This window comes from Ixodes scapularis, unplaced genomic scaffold, assembly GCF_016920785.2.
Source record: "Ixodes scapularis isolate PalLabHiFi unplaced genomic scaffold, ASM1692078v2 PGA_scaffold0__279_contigs__length_252992795, whole genome shotgun sequence".
Taxonomy (NCBI): Eukaryota; Metazoa; Arthropoda; class Arachnida; order Ixodida; family Ixodidae; genus Ixodes; species Ixodes scapularis.
In genome coordinates this window covers 252806641-252830966 of record NW_024609835.1, presented here as the reverse complement: position 1 = coordinate 252830966, position 24326 = coordinate 252806641, and the positions used below count along the sequence as shown (strand labels likewise).

The window sequence follows — 24326 nt, the reverse complement described above, 5'->3', positions numbered from 1 at the left end:
ATGGCGACGCTTGTCAGCTGCGCAATTGGTCGTCTTTTCACCACGTCACGCGTGGAACAGGCGGGAAGCGTCCCAAAACTGGCGGGAATAGGCCCAGTGACCCAAGTCAACTTCCAGGGGATACAGACAGTTTCGAAAATGCCGGGACAGGTCGCATCCCTTACGCTGAAGTTCGCGAAGCTTTCAAAGAACGCTTATGCACCGACCAAAGGTTCCCCGAGCGCCGCGGGTTTCGATCTTTACAGGTGAGCTGTACGCGGACTTGGCTCATCCCTCGCGAGAAGCCGCGCTCATTCCAGTTCTCGTTATTCCGCAGTGCGTACGACTACAATGTGCCAAGCCGGGGAAAATGCGTGTGCCTGACGGACATCCAGATAGCGGTGCCCGACGGATGCTACGGTCGCGTCGGTACGGCGCCGAAACTTGCTCGCCGTTGGCGCGGTCGACGTCGCATCGCTCACGTACCTCTTTTGATCCGCAGCTCCACGGTCCGGTCTTGCGGCCAAGCACTTCATCGACGTCGGAGGTAAACACTAGGCTTGGTGTTGACGTTTGGTCGTCGCTCGCCGGAGCGATGGAGCCACTTAGATCGCGGCAGCCAACACTGACGTGTTTTCATAACGCTTGACTGCGCATGTTGCTCTTCTTCTTATTAACCGCGTATATCTTCCTGCAAGACAGTTGGATAGCACAGAAGGGATTGTTACGAACGCTGGGGAGCCTTCGCTGCTTGGGTTTTACTTGCTTTCAGTCCAGACGCAGCCGATGCTGCAAGTGGGAACATGTGGTTCTGAACAGTGCTTGGCAGGGACGCTACAAGCCCGGAGCTCGCTCTTTTAGCTTCTCCTACGCTCACACTTCAAGTGAAACGGAGCTTGGGGACACGTATTTTTAAAGGAGTGTACTATCACCATCAAAATGTGTGAACACCGCCCTGCGTGGCCCATGTAGGGTGCTTGCGTGTTGTCTCTAAGCGTGAAGACATTCTTTGTTGAATTCACGGCACGACGCTCTGGCGCACTCGGTTCGTCACTTGTGCGGTAGAATGGCATCCAAGCATATGCGGAGTGCAAGTTTGTCCGCTTCTTGAGCAGGGGTTGCAGTTACTTCTGAACGCCAAGTTCTGATTGGCCCCCAATTGGAAGGATAGTGGATGGATTATAAGGCAGGTGGCATTGGTGGTCTACCCACTATTTCTCCGACAGAGCCAGTGAGATCTCGGCGTTCTGACGTCAGTGCAACGCCTGCACAAGAAGCAGACAAGCTTGCACTCCTCATAGCCAAGGCTACACGCTCAAGCTGAGTCGCACCAGTTTGCAAGCAATTCAAACGAAAAAAAAAAAAAAAGGTTAAGCTTAAAGGGGCACTCAAGTGGATTCTGCGATCGTCTATTTATTGTCATAACTCAATCTGCGGGCTCTAAGCATCCTAGAAATCCCAAAATTACATTCAAGGGCGGCCGATTTCCCTATTAAAAATCCAATCAAAGATCGCTGTTCTGCGCCTAGGCGCACGCCGTCAGGGGCGCTGTCGGACGGGAAGGCAGCAGGGAAGGGCGTGCGCCATCCAATCACGAGGGACGGCTTCCCGGCGGATTGATCCTTCGAACCGGCGGAGTGATCTTCCGAATGTGCGCGTATTTGATGGATTCTCGTTGGGACTCATTTTGTTTACTTCGGGTCTTGCGTCGTGCGGAGATGGACCTGCCAAATCTAACACCGTTGGAGGTGGAAATTCTTCGGCGGACGGCAGATATCAGCTCAATCTCCTACGACGCCACTCCTACGCGCGACGCCGATGCCCCGAACGCGACGGACTCGGACGACAGTTCGCGATGCTCAATGTCGACACCGGAGGAAGACGACGAAACCGACGACGCAACCCAGCGGCTTGGGAACACCAACTGGTAGGTGATGAGCTGTTTATTATACCTCTCATATGTATAGCTGATGCTGGTTTTCTGTTTTAAGGTGCCAATGCAGTTGCTGCGTGCCGATGGAAACCGTCGCAGAGTGTGTCTGCTGCCGTGCCTACCCGGCCGCCGTTCGCAAGCAGCAGGGCCGGCAGAGCTGCGTGACAAGCCACCCGGATTTCGAGGGGCTGTGCCTCGATCCGGGTGTGCTACAGCTGGCCTGTAGCACACCCGGGAGTGATGTGCGTGGGCACATCACTCCCGCGTAACAAGGCGAGGAGAAAACGTAGTTCGCTCTTTTTCAAGCAATAATAGCTGTATTACGTCACCTACAGCCAAAGATTTGACGTTGTTGTAAAAATATAATGTGCATGTGCCTAAAAAGAGCAATAATAATAACTTTAGCAATCTTTTCGCAGTTCGCTATTTCTATTGGTCGAATTCTATGGAGGTGGTGGAGACACGGGATGGACCCCGCAAGAGGATATAGTGCCTGTGTATTTCTATTGCTGTGAGTTTACTAGGGCGCCTTGCCATTTAGAACTGGTCATTTTTATTGACTGAAGGCCAACAAACTATATGCTTCCAAAAACAAGCTTCTCCAAAAAGCACTTGAGTGCCCCTTTAACCCGTTGCGGTCAGATCTGACCAACTTAATGGTCATTCCGGTCAGGAACTATTTTGTACGGATGGGCCCCGGAAAAGTAAAATTATTTCGGCGTACAAAGGGAATGTCTCACACTGAACGTAAGGACAGGAAAGTCCTGGAGATTGTTTGTGTACAAACTCTGGAACAATGTGGCGGAGCGACTCTGCGGCCGCTGGCTTGCGCAGTTGTTTCATATTCATCACTACTTTCACTCAAGTCACACAGGTCGCCTCTCCATCTTCTGATGGAGGGATGTAGTCATCCTCTTCACTGAAATCGTTGTCACTTTCAATTACATCACGCAGAGAGTTACATAAAACGAGTGTGGCTGAAACGTGGCTATAGGGAGTATTCACTGGCGGCCGTATCCGTGTGCGCTGCTGCTGAGCGCGTGCTGACGGCGAGCTTCCGCTGTCCTTTTGGAGCGTGCATTTAGCACCATCAAGGTTGCCGGTCTTAGCAGGCTATTAATGTGAGCTCGTTCTGAGCATGCGCTCTAAACAGCACCCACAAATATGGCGTCCAGTGAATACCTCCTATAGCCATCGTGCCAGCGAAGTTGAAATTTGCGCGCTCCTCCGTTGCGCTCTGGTGGCTGTAAGGGGAGGCGTGCCGAACAGAAAATCGATAGCATGCCACTTGTTCATGACGCCGGTGGCACCGGTACTCTGCGCCTGGTGCCATCGGGCGGCGCACAATGGCACCAAGCGTAGAAGCGTGTCCTGCATGAACACGCGGAGTACGAGACGCTCTCGTGCTTCGTGGTGCTTCACGCCACGCCCCTTCCAGCAGAAATGCACCGGTACGGCTACGGCACCACTTTTCCGTCATGAACCGACGCCACGTGGAACTACCTATAAACGCGGAGTGCTCGATACACCAACCCCTATAGCCACCGTAGTTGCGCAAAAAAGAACATGCGACATAGAGCATGGCTTTTTTCTTCTTTTTTATGACTAGTCCTGCCCTCTATGAGAAGAAACTCGAACCCTTTCAAGAGTGATGTGATTGAAGTGTTTTCCAAGAGATGGCGCCACCAATCCAGCAAAAAGAGCGAAGGAGTAAGTTTAAAAGGACACGTGTCGGCGACGCCAGACTCCTGACCGGAAGCGCGTTTCTTCGATGTCGGGCCTGGCCCGACACATGACCGCAAAGGGTTAAAGGTTGATGAGATGTCACCAAACATAATTGGGATGTGCGTATGTTTATACAGCCTAGAACTTAGTCTGCCTCAACGGGCGACTTGTCTCCCAGCTGTAGATGAAAAATTTAACCAGTGCGGTACAACTGTAGCCTGGGGTCTTTAACGTGCACCACGCAGTAGTGATACACGACCGCATGCCGGTACAATGCTCATCCAGATCGAAAGTTGCAGGGGATAAACCTGAGATCCCTGGGTCCCGAGATGTCGCCACTCGAGCAAAAGTGTGTTTGTTTCGGCCCTCCCATATAGTTGCACAGTGCCCGTCGGCTCCGAGCAGAGGCAAGCGGAAGGAAGAGTGCAAATAGTATGTACTGCTGCAGTGGGGTAGAGTAGGTGAAGCGTTTGCCAAACTGGCCGTGCGGTGAAGCCCAACCCAAGCTGCTGAGCAACTCCGCAGGAGACTGATATGTTTTGTGGTGTCGGCAGTTCACTGTTTCCAGCGGAACCTTGTTCTAAACAGTGCAGATAAAGACAGTAGAGTGTGACGATCTGACAGCAGAACAGATATTCCACACCTCCAGCGTAAGTGGCAGCTGTGCTGGAAAAGTTAATTCTCAATAACAAGCTAGCCGGTGAAACGTCTATTTACAATCGGGCACTTTCGAAATTTGTAATCATCCTTCTGTGTCTCCCAAAATATGTGACCACACCCTCGAACAAACGTTAGTCCTTGCAGCAATAATGCTGCGGTTGTACAGCGATATATGATGCAATTTAGAATGGTGCCCCTATGGGTAAATAGTTTTTCATTTATCGTTACATGTTCGATCGCATCTGCACTTTTTAAAAATGTAAGTGAAAAATGGCGATTGATTCGAGGAACTGATCTCAATCGGCGTAGACCGGTGGTAGTTGTGGAATTGCGAATGACTTTTCTGGTCCTAAATTTTAATGCATTTCCGAAAATTTAAACAACTGTTCAACTTCAGAAGAGGTTGTAACAACTCTGCCAACTTGCATCGGTTGCGAGAATGGTGTTTGTCAGAGGGTCCTCGAGGCCACTGATTGTCCACAATAGACCATATGTGAAATGTAGAGCGCCATCTAGTAGCGCGCCGAGTACTACGTCCGCCATTTTGGTAGCGGCGAGAAAACGAAACCAGTGACCCGACCGGCAAAGACACCATGTGAACAATCGACCACGCCTCGTGCGAGAGATGCGATGCCAACGCGTTGCTGCTTTCCACTGCGGATGCAGCGATAAACCTTTGATTCATGCGTGGCATGAACAGGGTTCCCTTTTTTTTTTTCTTATTTTTATTTGTTACTAGAGACACAGCTTTTGACAAACAATAGGTGACAACGCGAAGAAACATGCGGACGTTATTGCACGGCGTGAAGCCATTTACAACTATTGAACTGGGCCCCAATCTTTTCATGAAGCTGTGTCAAATATGTTTCTGAAGTTTTTCCTTTTTTTTCTTTTATGCACATTGTAGTGTCCGTCTGTGTTTTTTCGTGCGAAAGCAGTTCAATGCATACGGACAAGACCAAGGATGTTAAGCGAAGCAAAAAGATTACAATTTTAATATTCTACGCCACCAGCCATAATAGAAGATGTTTATGGTTAACAGTGAAAAGAAAAGCCGAAAGCACCATGGAGCCCTAATTTTAATGTCATATGTATAAAAAAAAATACTTTGGAAAGCCAGAAAACAGTCTCGTTGCTTTGCAGTGATTTGTATACACTGGATCTGGCGTCGGTAAACAAGGTGTGTAAAACACCTCTAAAACTGAACAGGAGAGTTTGTTGATACAATATTCTTTAAAGGGAAGCTACAGAGCTTCTTGAAAAAAAAATGAGTTAGAAGTGAATTCTAATTTATTTTTACCTTGTGAACCCGAATACCCAAACCATTTTTTGCGCAAGAATTGGTAAACGCGAGAAAACGCGAAAGACAGTCGCTGTCCGTGACGTCATCGACAGATCTTTTGGCTGCCAAAGGCTAGGGAGGCGGGGCTTTAGCCCTATTTTGAAATTGCTCTTATAGCTCTTTGGCGCGTCGCATTGAAATATAATTGTGATATCTGTTATTCTAACGGCAAAATTAACACAATTCAAGTGTTTTTCTCAAATGCAGAACCGCCCCATCTTCCCTTTAATATTTAAAGGCCGGTCATGTAGAGTAGAAAACACAACAGACATGGACGACGTGTCTGTTTGCTCAACACACACTGAGACGGGATTTTGCTGTCTTTTTTGTTGAACGCTACGTTTGATTACATTGAATGCGGTGTTCGACTTAGTAGGTTCATCGCAGTGGCTAAAACTTCGAGGTCGGCAGCAGCGAGAACTTAGGTTGCGGACCAAAATGGCAGAAGCCTTTTTCTTTTGTGCGTGATGCGTAGTTTTCACATGATCGAATTTGTCCACCTTTCATGAAATACGCTGTATGTACGCATAAATGTTTGCTTGATGTTGGGATAGAATGAAATGACCCTGTGCTAACTCTTGTGACCCTTTTGATAAAGACGAGGAAGGGAAGGCCTGCACTTCTCAGAATCGGCCTTTGTAAGGATATAAAGTCTCTTTAGCCTGCCTTTTCCTTTTTAGTTTAGTCTTCGCATTTGGAACAGTCGAAAGAATATTTATTTATTTATTTAAGAATCCTGTCAATCCCACAAGGGATTTAACATAACTAACCACACACATAAAAAAAAATTCCAAGGACACTTAGCATTTTTAATGAGTTGTGAATGTAAAAGCATGAATGTCATCCTTCCGCTTCCTTAGTTTGTCTGCGTCACACTGGTGTGGACGGCCACGTTTCGGTAATGCCGAGGTTGTGGCCGACGACCGAGCGCGCACGCTGATGAAGTGGCCGTGCAGCCACTCCGGAGTCTGCCCATGCGGGCTCTGCTAGCTCGGTGGCCAGCCGGTCCCTCTTACAAGCGGCCGGGCCGCTGCATCGCGATGAAGAGGGCTTCTCTGGTGGCGTTCTTTGGAACTACGCCACGCAAGCTCGTGTAGCGCAGCTCCAGGTGTTCACAGAGCGACGCAATTTGGTATAAGGAGACACTAAGGTCCCTTCCTGCATCTGCCTCGTGTGCATTACCGTGCTGCCCTCGCTTTTTGCACCACAAAATAAGTCCCGTAACTTTTTCATCAGACCGAGTGGTAGAACCGCTGCGCCATTTGCGCCAGAACGAATTACATGCTGCTCCAAAGGGTGTATATGTGCACAATTTGCACCATGTCTGCGTCAAAAGGGAGCTGTTTTCGAAAAGAAAACAAAGTGCCTAGTAGGGGTATTGTTGGCGATGCCACTGAAAATGAAGAAAGTACAATTCCTTCTCTTTTGAATGCCTAAGCACTATGTGCAAGAGTGGGGTTGCGCAAATATTCAAATTTTCGAATAGTTCATATTTTCCGGGCCATAGTCTGCACCCGGTGTATTCGTGACTCCAATTCACCGTAGGTGGCGCCACTTGTTTTCCAATATGGTAGGTATAGTGAGGGTGGGAGATAGGTGCCGCTGCTGTGCCTGTGCTGGCTTCACTGAGCGACACAAATTATTTCTGGTAACACGAGGAACCTAAGGTGTTATGAGTGCAGGTCATCTCTCTATCCTGAAAGCAAAAAGGGTGTCTAGCGTAGAGAGTAACATTTACGCCAGGAGGAACGTTTTAATTCTGGAGCGAATCCAAGCTAACTTCTATTTTGGATTTAATTTCTCGGTATAGGTCTTAATTTTGGATTCTTTCATAACTGAAGATGTGTCTCGCATCGTAATTTAGTTACAGAAGTTGTTGGCGGAAACTTTATTTTGTGACATACATGCTCGATTCAGGCACTCGAAACATTTTGGAGATTTCAGTGTCCCTTTAAAGGGGTCTTTGATACACCTTTGACGAAACATAGCATATTGTATTCGTTGAAAAAATCAGTGCTGATATTTGTGTGTTCTCGCTGCCTTTTCCCGCTCAGATAATTGTTGTTTATGCCTTTATTTGAGACATAACTGTACAGGGACGTCTCAGGGGACATGGCAAAAGGCGTAAATGCCTGACAGGGCCATGCCACCCTTTTGGCAACAACTGTAGCAAAAACATGACACATGCGGAGTGATACGATTTCGCTCTAAACTAAAACTGTATACAAAACAAATACTGTAAACGACTTAACTTTCGCGAATCGCCTACAATTTGCGAAATATAGGTCCCGCATACTATTCCGATAAAATATAAACACATTAGAATCTATATTGAGATCCCACCATGTCACAAAACTTAGAGTTCGCGAGTTATTTTCAAAACTTCAGCTTTGACCTAAATCGCGAAATATAAATCGTTTACAGTATACATCTCAAAACAACATGGCGTGAAAAGACATTTGCTAGTTATCAATCATTGTAAGTATTTTGCTTAAAACATATTCGGTTTTATTGCTCTCTGAGTAAACATTCTTTTACAATATTTTTATATTGATAGACTGATTGTACGCAATCCAGTGTAGCTAAAATATACGGGTGCTGGTTTTAATGGTCTGGTATCAGAAAACACAACCTCTGGTCTCCGTAATTCCTTCGCAAACGTGATTTTATTAATAAATCTTGCTTTAAATTATACGGGCTATCTTTCGCGTGGGACTTGGCATGGAACAACAATTTATCGAGCTGAAATTGCCGCCAAATTTCAAGTGATAGTTTGTATTTATTTAGATCTTTTACGTTGAGTATTTGGTACGTCCTAAAATATGGTGTGGCACTTTTAAGAAGTTGTATGTTACCAATTGCTCGCAATGCTCGCTTTTGTATGGATAAAATACTGTCTAGATTTTTTGGGATGTAGTTTTTGTAGCACTTCTTTTTTACAGACAATGCTCGTTTAAAATTCTCCAGACATGCAATGTTTTACCTTTCTGATCCTCCTCAAAACTAAAAGATGTTGACTTTAAGAAAAGCTTAAAATTGAGCCTGAGTGTTCCTTTAAGCATCACAGAAATTGCTCCTGTTTACGGAAGAAAAGGTTGTCAATCTTTCCAATCTCGAAGAACCTGTCTCGAGTGACGGCTGAGGAAATCTTCCCAGACCCGGTAATGATGGTTCAGAGGACCTCGTGAACGATGCTACCATGTAGTTATGCATCAGTGGACGGCTCGGATCTTCCAAAGTAGCGCTCAAACTGGAAGAATACTAGACTTTGGGCATGAACGTCGGAGAAAATTTGGGAGCTTTGTTACTATGGATCTTTCTCTGGTCAGGTGTCAAGAAAACTAATAGGATCAATGGCTTTCTTTTTTTTTTTTTGCAGCTGGTGTCATTGATCAGGATTACCGAGGGAACGTCGGAGTGGTCCTGTTCAACTTCGGCGACACCGACTTTAAAGGTGTGTTTGTGCACTTCCCCCAAACCTGGAGCGGTGGCGGATGTTGTTTCATTTGTGCCCTCTGCATGTGTGCTCCAAGTTCACGCCGACGGCACATACTTTGCAGTGAGCAAAGGTGACAGGATAGCCCAGCTTGTCTGCGAGAAGATTGCCTACCCAACACTCGAGGAAGCTGAGGTGAGTGTCTTTTGCAGCATGTCTGTTTATTTTTTTTAGCACGGGGCGTCCCGCAAGTTCGCCTTCCAAATGGTGACCTTCATGCGACATATTCTTGACGTTTTTACGTAATTCTAGCGGGTGCCTTTCCTGCTACCTAGGGGTGTGTAGGCAGGCCCTTTTGGAAGCGCCGAGATGTAGCTTTAGAAGGTACCAACGTGCGGACAAAAGCGCTGGCTTTGGCGACACCAGTGTTCCTTTGTAGAAGGCGTCTCGACGCCCGCTAAACGTCTTGGCTGCTGAAGTGTGCATGAGGGTCGGGCTTGACGCAGAGTGCTTACATCTTTGGACATTTCGTAGCCCGTGAGAAAAAAACACAGAAAGGGTAATGATTTGTTGCTGACATAGGTGGCACTAGGCATAATTTTAAAAGAATTGTTTATTTACAAGCACAGATCAGCCTGCAATTAGAGATGATTTGCCACTTTATCATAATTTTCTTTGGTTTTCTTTTGATCTATTTTTGTATACTGTTCAAGACGGTTTAACACCTGTCTCAGTGGTTCGGAGACTTTTAAATACTGCATTAGATGCTCGATTTGAACCACTAATGATGCCGCACAAGTTTTTATACGTCTTACCCGTGCAATGTCAAGGAATCTGGTACTTCCAAAATGCCCAGCACCTTTAGCGATTCCAAGAAACACCAACAATATTGATTGTGCTCATTTCGAGGCTTTTCAGGGGTGCAAGGCGAATCAAGCTATGCTATTGAGCTGCAAGTACTGGAGCAGTGTACCATAGTTACAGAACTTGCTGATCTAGCATTGGTAGCTGGGTTTGCTTAATTGGGACTACCCCGAGAACTTCGCAAGACACTGAGCGCAAGCCCCCCCCTCCCCGTTGTGCTGTTACGAGAAAATGCACAAATGATTGGGAGTATTGTTATTATTGGGAGTCATTGTTACCAATGAAAGAAATGTTCATTGTCCCTTGTCCGGACTTTGTTTTATTCTTTTTGTTGCCAGTCATTGTTACCAACATGCTCTTTAGTTAATGTGAATATTGGGAGTGTGACGAGATCCTAAGGCAATGCAATCACCTCTGGGGTTACGGGTCTCCCGTCGGCGCAGCAAGCATCCCGGCAAGCGTTCGACATTAGCTTTGTTCGATTTACCTTGTGGGAAGCGTTGGTCGCCCTTCCCCGATGGCCAGTATAACGGCCGTGGTTTGGAACGCTTGGCCTGGTTGCCGTGAGCTCCAACCTGTTCGTGAAGTGTAGGAGAGCCACCTGGCTTGGGGGGCTTTCCTCCTCACTGTCTCCCGGGGGGGACCTTTTTCCGTCCACCCGCTCATCCGGGAATCTAGTTGTTTTGGGTGAGGACGACGCCCACGGGGGAGGAGGTCGACGCGCGTTCCCGACTTCGGGAACGCAGGGACTTCTCCCGCAGATGCGATAGGGATCGGACGTGTTGCGAAGGTCTTACTATGCCCACTCTGGACTGCGTTCTTGGGACAGTGTCGACAGGGTGAGCCTTTCATCTGACCTTGACGGTGCGGGGGTTTTGGGACAGTGTGTCTTTTGGTGTTCCAATAAACACCGTTGGGCCCAGTCCTATTGTGGTACATGCTTCTCTTTTTAGAGTCCAGCTCTTAAGGGCCCGTTTCCGGCTTGAGCGGAGTCGCCGTCGGCGTAACCGCGAGGTCACGTGACCCTCCCCCCCGAGGTCACGCGACCCCCTCTCCCCCCTCCTCCGAGATCATGTGACCCCCTCTCCCCCCTCCTCTGAGGTCAAGTGACCCCCTAAGGTCACGTGCCCCACCTGAGGTCACGTGATCCCCTAAAGTCACGTGACCCCCTGATGTCACACGACCCCCCCTTGAGGTCACGTGACCTCAAGGAAGTCACCTATCCCTCAGTACACTTCCATCCTCCTCCTCAAGAGCTGCGCTCTAACCGGCGTTACAGGGAATTGTAAACGGCTTTTATTTTTTAGAGAAGCGATCAGTTGTGTGGCTGATGTTCCGACCTGCCCGTAGCAGTGTTCTCGAGAGAAAGCTGCAGAGTGTGGGAGTAGGCTTGGCATCCCCTGATTAGAGATCGCCGCTGAATCCTTCGGTTACCACCACCCGTGACCATCCCACAACCTGCACCTCCTGCACAGGTGCAGGAAGGTGTAAAGGTGTAGGTCAGTGTACTCCCAGTATGTGTTTTGAGATATGACCCAAAGTACACCGCCTTACACTTTTCTGCACCGGTGCAGGAGGTACAAGAAAATCGAACGCAGCTACTAATGATTGTCGGTGGTGCAACCAAGCAACCCCCAGCCCGCATTTTTCAACTGGGTCGGTATGGACAACGCCACTAGTGCGCCACTAGGCAGTTGGGATGTTGAAGTTTTTTTTCCTTTATGGATTCAACCCAGTTGGTGCAATTGCCTGAAACGTGCTGCTTCAAACATTGAACCATCGAAAAGTCTACAGAAATGGGAACCTTCACCTAATGGCTGTTTATACAGTCTGAGACCAGTAGCAAAAGGTTCCCATTTGATGCGACGGCAGTTTTAGAGGGCTCGGCTTGGATTATCTTTCGAAAGCACAAAGAAGTTGCACCGATGCAATCTCTCGGCATGGGTGCTGTGCCTAGAATAAGTCTCCGACTCGTACGTTTACCACATCTTCAGTGTCATCCCTCGATTTTCGCCCGAGGACGTCGTGGAAGCGTCAAGCCTGCAACGATCTTGGTGGGGCAGAGGAAGTGGGTGCAGCGGGTGTCTGTTCCGCTGCAGGTCACTCTCCGGCCGACAGTCCATGCAAGCTTCGACACCTGGGGGGTGGAACGCCGCAACGATGGCGACGCGCATTAGCTAATACTCTTTCTCAGAAGTTTTACGAGCAACTGTTTGGAACTCGACGATGTGATTCGCCGGCTCTATAACACTGTGTGTTGCCGAGGCCACACCGAGAGAATTGACGGTCGAGGTAATCGCAAGAACTCGCCGTACGCTTTGGCCGGAGTTGGAGACTGGTCCCGCCAGTGACCGAGGAGTCCTCCAGGGACCTTTGGAAACTGTTGCAGCAAATTACGTGTCAGCCGGATGGTCCTTAAATTTCTCGAACCACTTTACTGCAGATTTTTAGTGTACTCCTAAGTGAACTTCAGGGTCCAACCGTACGAGCAAAACCCCTGGCACCATCTCGAATGTCGAAGGTTTGGACACCAGGAAAAAGATTGCTCTGCTAATTTTTTGGCTTCCCAAACACCCTACATTTTCTGAGGAGCCATGCTCGTTCCGGTTCGCTATTTAGGAGCTCTTAATTTCTTATCGCTATTGTGAGGGTGAGAAATGAAGGCAATGCTAAAATCAATGTTCAAACTGTTCAGTGGTGGGCCATCACTGGCAGGCACGAGTAGGTAGTCTCACAAACGGAGTATCTCTCATGTTTTCAATGTGAAACATTCTTTGGCTAGGTGTTCGGCATTTCATGAAGCCTAGATAAAAGCATGGCTGCGAGGCCCGCCATTAATTGGTTGAAGGGGAGGAGTGAGGTGTCGACGCTGACTGGTTAATGGGGAGGTCATGTGACCAGAAGCGTAGGCGAAGAGGAGTGACGTAGGCGAGGAGGTGTTCGACCACCTTTGCGCTCTGAGAAAAAGGAGCTCGAGAGTATGGGAGGCTCTGGAAGATCACCAGGTTTATCAGCCCGATTAGCTGTAGTATCGAGAAGACGGAGGCTTGGGCAAGTTGGTTGTTCATGCTTGGGTGAAGCAGCGACAAGATTTACATACCGAAGGCAGCCACACAAAATGTCACACGTACACAGCGCTGTGTATGTGTGATTTTTTGTTTGCCTGCCTTCTGTGTGTAAATCTTGTGCGCTCTTTCACCCAAGCGGTAGTATCGCTTCATTCTAGTAACAACTGTCAAGTGTACACATGGTACGCGTTAAACTATTTGATGAAGAGCGCCGTGAATGTAGGCGTCTGGCGTCTGAGAACTCAAAGTATCGTTAAACGCTTGTAATGCTAGAACATTTCACTTATGCAATACGATTGCCTAGCAACATGCCATAAATTGCCATAAATGCTTCTCCATGCTGCTGAGCAAACACCTGAAGTGAGCTTCCATGGCATTCATTCTACGCCATCCGACTTCTTGTATGTAATTGCTTGGGAAGAAGTTGTACTGGCATCGCTTTTCCACTATGTTTAATAGAGACTTTTTCATTTGACAGAATGGTCGGCTTTCCTAACTGGATGTCTTGTGTAGGCACTTGTACAGACTGGTTGTTTCCTTGTCCCCAAAGAAACGAATGTAGGAAGAACTGCTTGGCAAAGAACACATCCTTATCCGCTGTTAACGTGTGAAAGGCCACTTTGTCGCAAGGACAGAACCGACCATTGAAGCGAGCGAGCAGGCAGATCTGAGGGATTTCCGCGGCGTTTCATTTTTGGTGAAGAACGACACAACAGAAGAGCTACAGTAGTTATTTATTTTGTAGAGTTAGCTACACTGGCCGAGGTTGAGCAGTTTTGCGTGGCTCCCAAAGAGCCATGCTGCGCAAGCGCGAGGAGCAGTGACGTCGCATGGCGCACAGCTAGTGGCCGGAGATGCCGCCGCGTGCGCCTCGCCGGTCTGCGCATGCGCGAGGAGCAGTGACGTCACACGGCGCACGGCTGGCGCGCCAGAGCCGCCGCCGCCGCCACGCGCTCCACCGCCACCATGCGCGCCTCGCTGGTCTGCACATTCCAGAGGAGTGACGTCATAGCTGCGGCAGACGCACTGGCGCCGCCGCGTGCCCAGCTGTGCACCTCCGTTGCGCAGTAGCCAAGTCTGACGCTGCACCGGAGCCGCTTGATAGCGCCTCTCATTTTGTGCGCATAAGCTTGCGCTACGTATATCCTGGCATAGGCATAGCCGAGCTAAGCCACCCCAATTTTTTTAAAGATTTTTCAATGGCTTTGGCTCTTGACTCATATCGGACTGGCTTGGACAGCTGGCCATCAGTTGTATTCAATTAAAAACATAATAGTCATTTACTTAAAAAAGAAGCAAAGATTAGCATTAGCTCTTGCCACTCTGTAATTTGTAGTGGATTGCAAACAATCTACTAAAACTTGAAATGATATTTCCAGTACACTACATATAGCGGAGGTCGTAGTGGATTGTTGATAGCGTAGCAGGAGTGACTGAACGATGTACTAAACACTCTGATATCAATTTTAATTTTTTTTTTCTGTTTTACAGAAGTCAACATTTCTGTGTAAACAAATAGCACTTTGCAAAAAGTAAGCGCATAGCCGAGTTCTCCAGTAAATTTCACCCCAGAAAAGCCACGCATTAAACATGAAGGGGCTAAACTCATTGAGCAATAGTTTAAGAGCTATGAAAAAATTGTGAAAACGTGAAGCCGAAAAAAACGCGTTGTGAAGTCGACACAGTGTTTTACTTTAAATGGGGCCTGCCATTTCATCTAAAATGCTCCAGGGCCATATGTCAATCCTTCCTCTGCACGGTCTCTCGCTGCCTTGGCCACAGCTTCCATCTTCCCCTTTTTTTTTTGTGGGACATCTTGGAGGACTATCACTTTCGCTTGAGCCTTTGCAACCTTCATCTTGGTGGTCCACTCTCCGTACGGTGCTTGGTGGTCCACTCTCGGTACGGTGCTTGGTGGTCCACTCTCGGTACGGTGCTTGGTGGCCCACTCTCCATACGGTGCTTGGTGGCTCCCTGGCTGGATGCCCTTTTCCAACTGAGCTTCCTCGATCCCTCGAGGCCTCAGGTTGAGCTCAAGGAGTGCAAGGGCCACAGCACACTCCATGGCCTTGAGGGAGGCAAACTCCACCTTGGGGCACCCCTTCCCCACCACGTCTTCATCTGGGAACACCTCTCAAGCAGATTTCTTCGTGACAGGCGGTTGTATGGGGGTACCATCTCCCTTGCGATTTCCTGGGAGAAGGCTGGCTTGTGTGGCCGGAACGCAGGTGGTTCCCCCGCTGCCTGAGTGCCTTGTTTCGATTGTAGTGGCACCAGGAGTTTGTGCCAGTGGGGCAACCTACATGCCTCGGCTCCTCATCAGTGATATATGAGTGCAGAAGGCTTGCAAACACTGCTTGCTGCATGGCCATCACGTCGGGTGCATTGTCCTTTAGCGAACAGGCATAGTAGTTTGTAAGCTTCTTCATTTTCAGGTTTGCCAGCTTCCCTTCTTTGCCTTCTTCAGGGCTTCTAGACCCGCATACATATGCTTTGCGGCATGGTTGACGCAATTCTCTTTAGATTTCCTTGTCGTAAAGCTCAAGACCACCTACCTCGGAAAAAGCCTTGCTGTTGCCATCACGCAGCGTAGTGGTGATGGCAACACCGTGTTTTTCGACTGAACGGCCAAAAATAACAGTGGCTGCTTCCACTTCCATGGCACTGGTAGACCCTATGAAGTTCTTCTGGCAGTTGGGTAGGTGGATTTATATCCACTCCGTGTACCCCTCTGCGCCTGGCTTTGGCCCCTGGGTGCACAGCTGGCAGTAGTTGCTGTGGACGCTGAAGTCCAGCACAAGACCTCTCTCAAATTCGATCGCGACACCAACACGATAGTGGGACGTACGGCCGCGTTTGTGCCAGGTTCTGTCGTACGTGACGCACACGTCTAGGTGTTCCCAGTCTAGCTTTCTCTGTTTTTTGCACCGAGTGTGCAGCGGTCCTCATCACATTGACAGCGGCTGTCGTGGCTGCATCATGTACCTTCGCAGCAACTTTCTGGGACGTCTTCAGACAGATCAACAGCAATATATATTCATCCCGGTAAAAAAAAAAAAAAATTACCCCAGCATCAAGGAGAAGGCAGGGAGTGGTGTTCCACGTGCCGCACATATAAAAGATTCAAAGTAAATAATTTAAAAAAAGTGTTGATGAATGCGCATGCAAGATGCCATTTAGCACACCATTATCTGCATTCCCCTTGATGCGTGGGTAATGTAGCAATAGGTCTATTGTGCGCACATGTTGCACGCTTGGCTTGTTTTGACAACATTGGGTTGTCAAACTTTGCGGAAATCCTATGAGACGAGCAAAGGAGCAAGCTCACGGAAGGTACCGGCAACACACGCAATAAAGACACGTTTTTTTCGGCATTAAACTAGAAAACATGCGGCAAACTTAAAGCAAGGAAACGCGAAGGAACTAAAAGAGAAGTGTCATAAGTTTGGCATTTCTTGACTTATGGCAACATTGTAAAATCGAAGCTAAAAGGAACAATTTTATGTTTTTAATTTGTGAAGTTACGCCCAGCAAATCAGTTTGGTCGAACTCTATTCTGCTGCACATGAAACAGCGTGCTTTGGCTCTGGAGCCTTTGCTACGGGTGCATTGAGTAGCAGCTCCCAAGGACGTTTAAATACCCCAAGACCCGGCGTGGCATCATGCTCAGCGACGCCGGATAAATAACTTAATCCCAGACTGCCTTGCACACCTTTGCTGCTCTCATCGTCTGCTCGTCGCATGTTCGGCTACAATAGGCTTAGGCTATGTCTGCTCTGTGCCTGTGTTCTGGTTCGTCTGCCCGCTGTTACAACTGACTTTCTATACCCAAAGAAGTTTTGATGCGCACGCGCAGTCGCTGCATGACTGAAGGCAACGTTGCCATTTCAGTGCGTCCCGGTGCCGATCTCGGCATTTGTGCGTACGGCGCCTGATACGCTCACTTTTCAAAGCCACGCATGATAACTCCCAGCGTTCTGTCTAGAGCGTCCACCACATGCCGACTTCCTGCTAACCAGGCAAAGGCACTTTTCAAATTTTTTGTTTTAGGTTTCTTAAACAAATAATGTAACGTTCCCGAAAATTTTCAAAAGCATATACAGTAAAACCTCGTTATAACAAAATGGGATATAACAAACAAATGGATATAACAAAGCAATCATAATTCCCCTTGCTTGAATAGTTGGAAAAAATGGACATTGGCTATAACAAACTAATGGTTATAACAAAGTAATTATGACCGCTCCTTCAACTTCTTTATAACGAGGTTTTACTGTACCGAGCATTTGCTTTGATACAAAATATTTTCGACTGGACAACGACGCATGTCGCATTCTGGAGCCATTCCGGTGAGCTATTGGCCAACAGTTATTGACCCTTTTCAAGAAGCAACCTCTCTATGCTCGATCTATGGATGAACTCTCGATCGGAGATAACTGGAGAACGTTCAGAGTCAACATCATTAATGGTAATGAACTGCAATCGGTTAGTGAGAAAAAAGTGTATCCATACAACGACATTAGGGTCTAAATTAAATTTGCTTAGTTTGTGAAAGAGAAGGGAGTGAGATAGCTTGTCAAAAGCTTTGGAAAAATCAAGGAATGTGCAGTCTACATGGGAGTCAAGAATGGAATCGCGGTCATGGGTGAAGCAACAGAGCTGAGTTTCGCAAGAGAAAGAGCTGTGGAATCCCTGCTGAGTAGAAGTAAAGAACAAGTCTAAAAAATTGGCTAGATGTGAACATATGACATGTTCCTAGAATTTTACACAAGATGCTAGTTAGGGAAATGGGACGACAGTTATTGGGACGATGCTTTTTCTTTGTCCCCTTTGTTTCCCTTCTTCAGGGATTATTTTCAGCATTCTCGGCCAGCTCGCTTGCATCTTTGCATTCAATTGCATTATAAAAATTTATCACCTGATTTCGGTAAGAGAATCACCCTGCCAATCTTCCAGTCTTCGAGGTTTTTCCTAATTCTAAAAATTGTTCAAAAAGTTTTGTCAATATAATAGAACCAGGGATGGGCAAAATACACGCAAATATGTATCGAAATACAAATACAAAATACTTGTCAAAAATGTATTTAATTACAAATCTGATTACATTTCCAAAAAAGCATTTAAGTACAAGATACAAATACAACCAAATCTATTTGGTCTCCTCCAAATACTTTTTCAAATACATTCCTCAAAATTTGCGTCAGTGACTTCAGGGCACGTGCAACGGGTTTCTGGGTATCTCATTTTAATTTTGCATCGCACACTCGGGAGTTAGTGTGCGAGGTTCTAGTAACGTAATAGAAATATAATCACAAAAAAATGTAATCAGCTTAGACGTCATAGGTGAAAAAAGTACAGATCTTCAAGCAGCTTTTTTGTCGATTATATTTTGGTATAGATTAACAAAGAACCGAAACGACCAAGACACGCAAGCACTCGCTAGAGAATTTTTTTATTGTTGCAACTCGCACCAGTTACGAAAATCTGGACGACCCGTGCATTTAGAATGTTCCAGGCAAAAATATGGATGGAAATCAGGCTGGAAAGCATCACAAGTTGTCACAGGCACTTATTAGCCAGTCAGCCTGTGAACGTCGATTTCGTCACTATTCTTGCCCTGGACTAGCACTGTAATCACAAAGTCACTAAACGCTTGTGCTTGATTGAGAGACACTGCATTCGGTGCAGAACATAGTTTTCTTCCTGCTCTGGACAGTGCCTTTAAAACAAAGCCAGGGGAGAAAAAGAAAAAAAGCCCCATGGCCAAAAAAAGGATGGAGACTATATCTTACAACTACATGCATAAAAACAAGAATTGTAACTTTGGCAATAACATTTATTTAAAGGGATACTGAACTGAAATTTCGAGGTCACTAAACAAGGCCAGGCGGATAGGCGGCAAGCTGAAAAACCAAAAGATATCAATCATATGACGATATATCTAACGGATCGCCGTATTTTTTGGAAAAGTGCGCGATTGAACGCGGCCGACGAGACAAGGCACGTCACGATTCCCATTCTCTCTCCTCCTCGCTACGTCCCGTCAAGCTGGTGAAACGAAGCGAGGAGGAGAGAAGCGAGGCCGCTTCTCATTCTCAAATTCTCCCGGAGGACAGTTACGTCGAAGAACTCGCTTGATCACTCCCTTTTTTTCCAAAAGTACGGCCATCCGTTTGAGATGTCGATGTGCGAGTGATGTTTTGGAGTTTGTAGCGTCCGGTTCAACACTTCTGCAGCCTTACTTTGCGAAATCCAAATTTCAGTTCAGTATCCCTTGTGGGGACCCTCTCCCTGGCTCCCCCGCGCTCCGTGACCTTGCCGGTCCCCGCCGCCGTATTGTCGGGCGCTCCTTCGTTCCCTGTGACCTTCCCGTTTCCAGTCGCCGGCCTGTCGCGGAATGTCCGAGCTCTCCGGGAGGTACGGGGCAAGCGCCCCCTCACCCAGCGCTGACGTCGGAGGGTCGGCTCGCAGCAAAGTTCCCGATTGGACGGTCGGCGGGACAAGGACTTGGGAAGGTCTTAAGAGGGGAATGGAAGACAAAGGAAGGGGTCTTGGGCTTGGGCTGCCGACTTCACAAGGGACCGGTCACAGAGGCGAGCTCGGACGGCGCCGGACGCTGGCGCGGGGGAGTGCGGGCACTACGTCGAGTGGCGGACTCGACAAGCGGACCGGACAGCGACCCTGGACGACAACGTCCCCATGACGCGGTGTGGATGACCACCGCTGGGACTTGGAGAAGCTGCTATGGCAGCGGACTCTCCCGCGGCCTCGCTGTTAACCGTCCCCCGATCCCGAAACCCCCCAAGGCAATGAGTGAGTGATTAAACCCTTTTGCCGAGAGCGAAGTATTGCAGTGTCATATTCATCCGGAGACAGGGTTTGAGGGAATCGGAGCTAGAAGATGCCCGCACCCTTTAACGTAATAGAGGCAAGTGCCACAGGCGCCCGCAGTGAGCGAGACGCGAGCTGCCGCAGGACTGGTGTATGAAGAGATGAAGAGTTTCTTGGTTTGTTGTTGCCGTTGGCGTTGAGGTGAAGAAAGAGCAGCTTTGGACACGTCTTAGGATGAGCAAAATGAGTCTTGACAATAAATTTGAGAGATGTATTTTTGCCCGCAGAATTGTATTTAATTACAATTGTATTTGAAATACCCACGTTTTAGTATTTAAATACACACGTCAAATACATTACACAATTTGTAATTAAATACAAATGCAAAATACACAAAGTATTTGAAAAACTGCCCATCCCTGAATAAAACTATATGGTTGTGTATTTTTAAGAAATTTTGAATTAATGTTGTTGATACTAAAAGACAGTTTAAGGTAACCTATCAAACATGCTACACCTCCAGTGTCGATACAAATTGGGTCCATTGAAAAAAATGCATGACATGAGAGTTCAGGGAGACTAGGGTTCAGAAATGTACAAAATGTAGAAACAAACGCATCGTTCAGAACACTGGCGCAGTCAGTACTGTGAACGTCTTCGCCGTCTGAACCTCTAAGATGTACAGCATACTGATCCGTCTTACTTAGAGTAGTCCAGAACTGCTTGGGATTATTAATCAACATATGCGACGAAGTATGTTGAAAAAAAAAAAAGAAATCTTTAGCTTCCATAATGGCTGTTTGATAGGTGATATCTGCAGCCGAGTCGACGTACAATTGGTGCTGAGAGTATATGACTTAGCTGAACGAAATAAACGCTTCTTTTTGTTAAGTACCCATTTAAAGGCCGACATACACTTCGCGCTTTCCACTTTTGCCCACATCCTCCTCCCCAGTATCCTCCACTTTTTACCCTGCCCCAACTTGGCTCCCCTCGCAGCGTAGGGGAGGGGAGCGCTAAAAGGATTACCTTACCTGCATGTACGTCGGCCTCTAAGGGACTGATTATACCGTGTGAATTATGGTTAGAGGTAATAGTTATGGGTGATAGGAATGTCAACTTTGCTTTTAAATAAATTCCAATTTACATCCAGGGAGCGGTCTGAAAATTGTGTTAGGAAGCCGTTTAGAAAAACACGCAGTTCAATATTAATTGCATCAAAGTTTGCTCGCTTATAATCTCTATTAAGTTTCTTGTTGTCAACTGTAACAGGCAATGAAATATTTAGGTTGAAGTGAAGTAAGGAATGATCACTAGTAAGGAAGTGAAGTAAGGAATGACGAATGAACACAAGCCAGGCAAAGTAGTCAGTATTAAATCAAGAGCATTTGATGTTGTTGAAGTGATATGTGTCGAAATACAAACAAACTTGTATAAACATCAAACACATCCTTCAATAGCCAACCTATTTTATTCTTTTATTGTTTTCGGAAAAAAAGAAAACGCAAAAACAGCAGTACAGTAAAAGTAGGGTCGGATTTTGTTCTGGTGGTCTGCCCTTCCCGACATATAAAAAGGTTCCTGTAAAAACATTTCTCGACTGATTAGAAAGTGTTTGTTAAATATATCATGTAAAATTTTTAACCTAAACATGTTTCGGCGTTCCACTAGCGATTCCCACTTTAAATTATCCTTCATGGCGGGGACACTCGCCCTGCAATGGAAATCTTTTAAAACAAATCTAGCACACCGATTTTGTATTTTTTCGAGTTTTTCTATTAGGTTGTTGTGGCGGGGATTCCACACAACTGCTGCATATTCAACACAGGGGCGAATAAACGTAAAGTACAGTTTCTTTAATTTTTCATTAACCCTGTCGAAAATTTTGTCGTATAAAATTAATCATGCATACAGACTTTAGAATTGTCATTTCCACATAAGCTTTTCACGTTATATCTCTAGGCAGAATGACCCTCATGTATTTTGTGCTTGAGGTAGCCTGAATTTCAATATTTATTATGTAGGTAGAGCCAGTTGGGCTTTTCTTTTGAGTAAATCTCACATGAACATATTTTTAACATTTAAAAATATTTGTTTAATAATTGTTGCACCACATTGAAATATTGTAAAGATCAGCCTGTAAGAAATTTACATCATTCGAATGATTAATTACTATATAAATATTGCAGTTGTGTGCAAATAGTCTTATATTTGATCTTATTCCATTCATAATATCATGCATACAAGGAAGAGCAAATGTTCCAGAACAGAACAGATCAAGCTACTGATGTGTTGAATATTGAGCGAGCATTAGTCAGAGATAGTTGATACCAGGGATGGGCAGTATTTCAAATACAAGTATTTGAAATACGTATTTCAAATACTTTGTGTATTTTGCATTTGTGTTTAATTACAAATTGGGTAATGTATTTGACGTGTGTATTTAAATACTAAAACGTGGGTATTTCAAATACAATTGTAATTAAATACAATTTTGTGGGCGAAAATACATCCCTCAAATTTATTGTCACGACAATTCTTGTTTTTATCCATGTGGTAGTAAGATATAATCTCCATCCTTTATTCAGCCATGGGGCTTTTTTCCTTTTCTCCTCCGGCTTCATTTTAAAGGCACTGTCCAGAGCAGGAAGAAAACTACGTTCTGCACCGAATGCAGTGTCTCTCAATCAAGCACAAGCGTTTAGTGACTTTGTGATTACGGTGCTAGTCCAGGGCAACAATAGTGACGAAATCGACGCTCACAGGCAGACTGTCTAAATAAGTGCCTGTGACAACTTGTGATGCTTTCCAGCCTGATCTACATCCATATTTTTACCTGAAACATTCTAAATGCGCGGGTCGTCCAGATTTTCGTAAAAAATTGTTGTTGGTCCATACCAACAAAATTGTTGGTCTATACCAAAATATAATCGACAAAAAAGCGGGATGAAGCTCTGTACTTTTTTCACCTATTACGTCCAAGCTGAATACATTGTTTTGTGATTATATTTCTATTACGTTACTAGAGTCTCGCACACTAACCCCCGAGTGTGCGATGCAAAATTTAAATGAGATACCCAGAAACCCGTTGCAGGTGCCTTGATGTCGCTGACGCAAATTTTGAGGAATGTATTTGGAAAAGTATTTGGAGGAGACCAAATACAGTTGGTTGCATTTGTATCTTGTACTTAAATGCTTTTTTGGAAATGTAATTAGATTTGTAATTAAATACATTTTCGACGAAGTATTTTGTATTTGTATTTCGATACATGTTTGCATGTATTTTGCTCATCCCTGGTTGATACTTTGCAATGGCAGTAATTGCGTGTGCAGAATGTCTCGAGCTACCCTTTCCCGCTTCCTTGGTTTCTGCAAATTGTCACTGCCACCAGCTGTTTCTTTCTGTCTGTGCTTGTGGTTAAAGCAGAAGCACATTCTTCCCCGGTCTCCATGATGCTTGTGAGCAAAGACGCAAGTACCAAAACGTGGATGGCAGCTGCCATTTCTGAAAATGGAGCTGTAGGAGACTATTGCTGTTTGCCCTCATTGTAATTGAGACTTAGAAAGTGCATGCAGCTACTCACTTTGCAACGCCCTCTACGGCAGTGGCGGGCTTTTGCGCATTCCAGTGGCAGCAAACGCTCGTCTGCTACCATCAATATTTTCAACTGTGCTTTGCAGTTGTCACCCGAACTGGGTTATGTGACATAAGCTGAAAAACCCTGTTCTGTGACTTTCAGACGCTGGACTCTACGGAACGCGGCGATGGAGGCTTTGGATCCACCGGAACGCAGTAGCGGTTCTTTCGTTTCTTCACCAGTGTTTTGGAGCGAGGGAATTTGATGGCTGTGGCCACAGTTCCTTGCATTCTATTTATTGCACGTTGCGTAAATAATTGGACGTGCAACATTGTTGGCACCACCCTTACACTTTCTTTTTAGGCTTGTGCGTAATAAAAAAAATGCAGAATTATTCGATGCATTACTGTGTTTTTTGCCATGTGCCAGACAGCTGTGCCTTCCTTCTGCACTCCGTTCCCCTCTGGTCTTCCCAAGGAGTCAACTTGGCTCTGTGGTCGCAGGCTCCTTGGAATCCCTGGAAGCGAATGTGACTGGTGGTTTTGTGCGCTCTGGAATCTTTTAGATTATGGCTGTACAAATGCTGCTGTACAGGCAGAGTCCTGTTTTCTTTGCAGACAAGGTAGGAAGTGTACAGCTAATATCTTGCGTCTTGAAAGTCAGAGTCTTGGGAACAAAAAACTGCACAGCACTGACATGGTAAAAGAGTAGCGCATAAAAGGGGTCAGTAGCATTTCGTCGAAACTTGTTTCGTGAACAGATTTTCATGAACACGTTTCATGGAAACATGCTTTGTCGACATGAAAGTTTCATCGACATTCGTTGCACGAATTGCACTGTAGGGACATTTCGTCATGCGAGTGTCACTGGGGTGCACCTTAGCCCACCTCCCTGCCTGTGTTCATCATAT

General features: G+C 46.4%; 1 protein-coding gene across 1 annotated transcript; it reads left to right on the top strand.

Annotated features, from left to right (window-relative positions):
- Nucleotides 1–23810, top strand: LOC8036486 (deoxyuridine 5'-triphosphate nucleotidohydrolase). Its single transcript, XM_002402783.4, has 6 exons — nt 1–245; nt 317–408; nt 482–526; nt 9019–9093; nt 9200–9270; nt 23579–23810. The coding sequence occupies exons 1-6, from the start codon at nt 1–3 to the stop codon at nt 23633–23635; spliced, it is 585 nt and encodes a 194-aa protein (XP_002402827.3). The 3' UTR covers nt 23636–23810.
- The last annotated feature ends 516 nt before the right edge of the window (nt 23811–24326 follow it).

Bases quoted from the DNA above. Each gene is read 5' to 3' on its own strand.
- LOC8036486 (XM_002402783.4), top strand. From the start codon at position 1: ATGGCGACGCTTGTCAGCTGCGCAATTGGTCGTCTTTTCACCACGTCA. The intron at 9,094-9,199 runs GTGTGTTTGTGC...CATACTTTGCAG, and splicing joins CGGCGACACCGACTTTAAAG to TGAGCAAAGGTGACAGGATA. The intron at 9,271-23,578 runs GTGAGTGTCTTT...TGTGACTTTCAG, and splicing joins CAACACTCGAGGAAGCTGAG to ACGCTGGACTCTACGGAACG.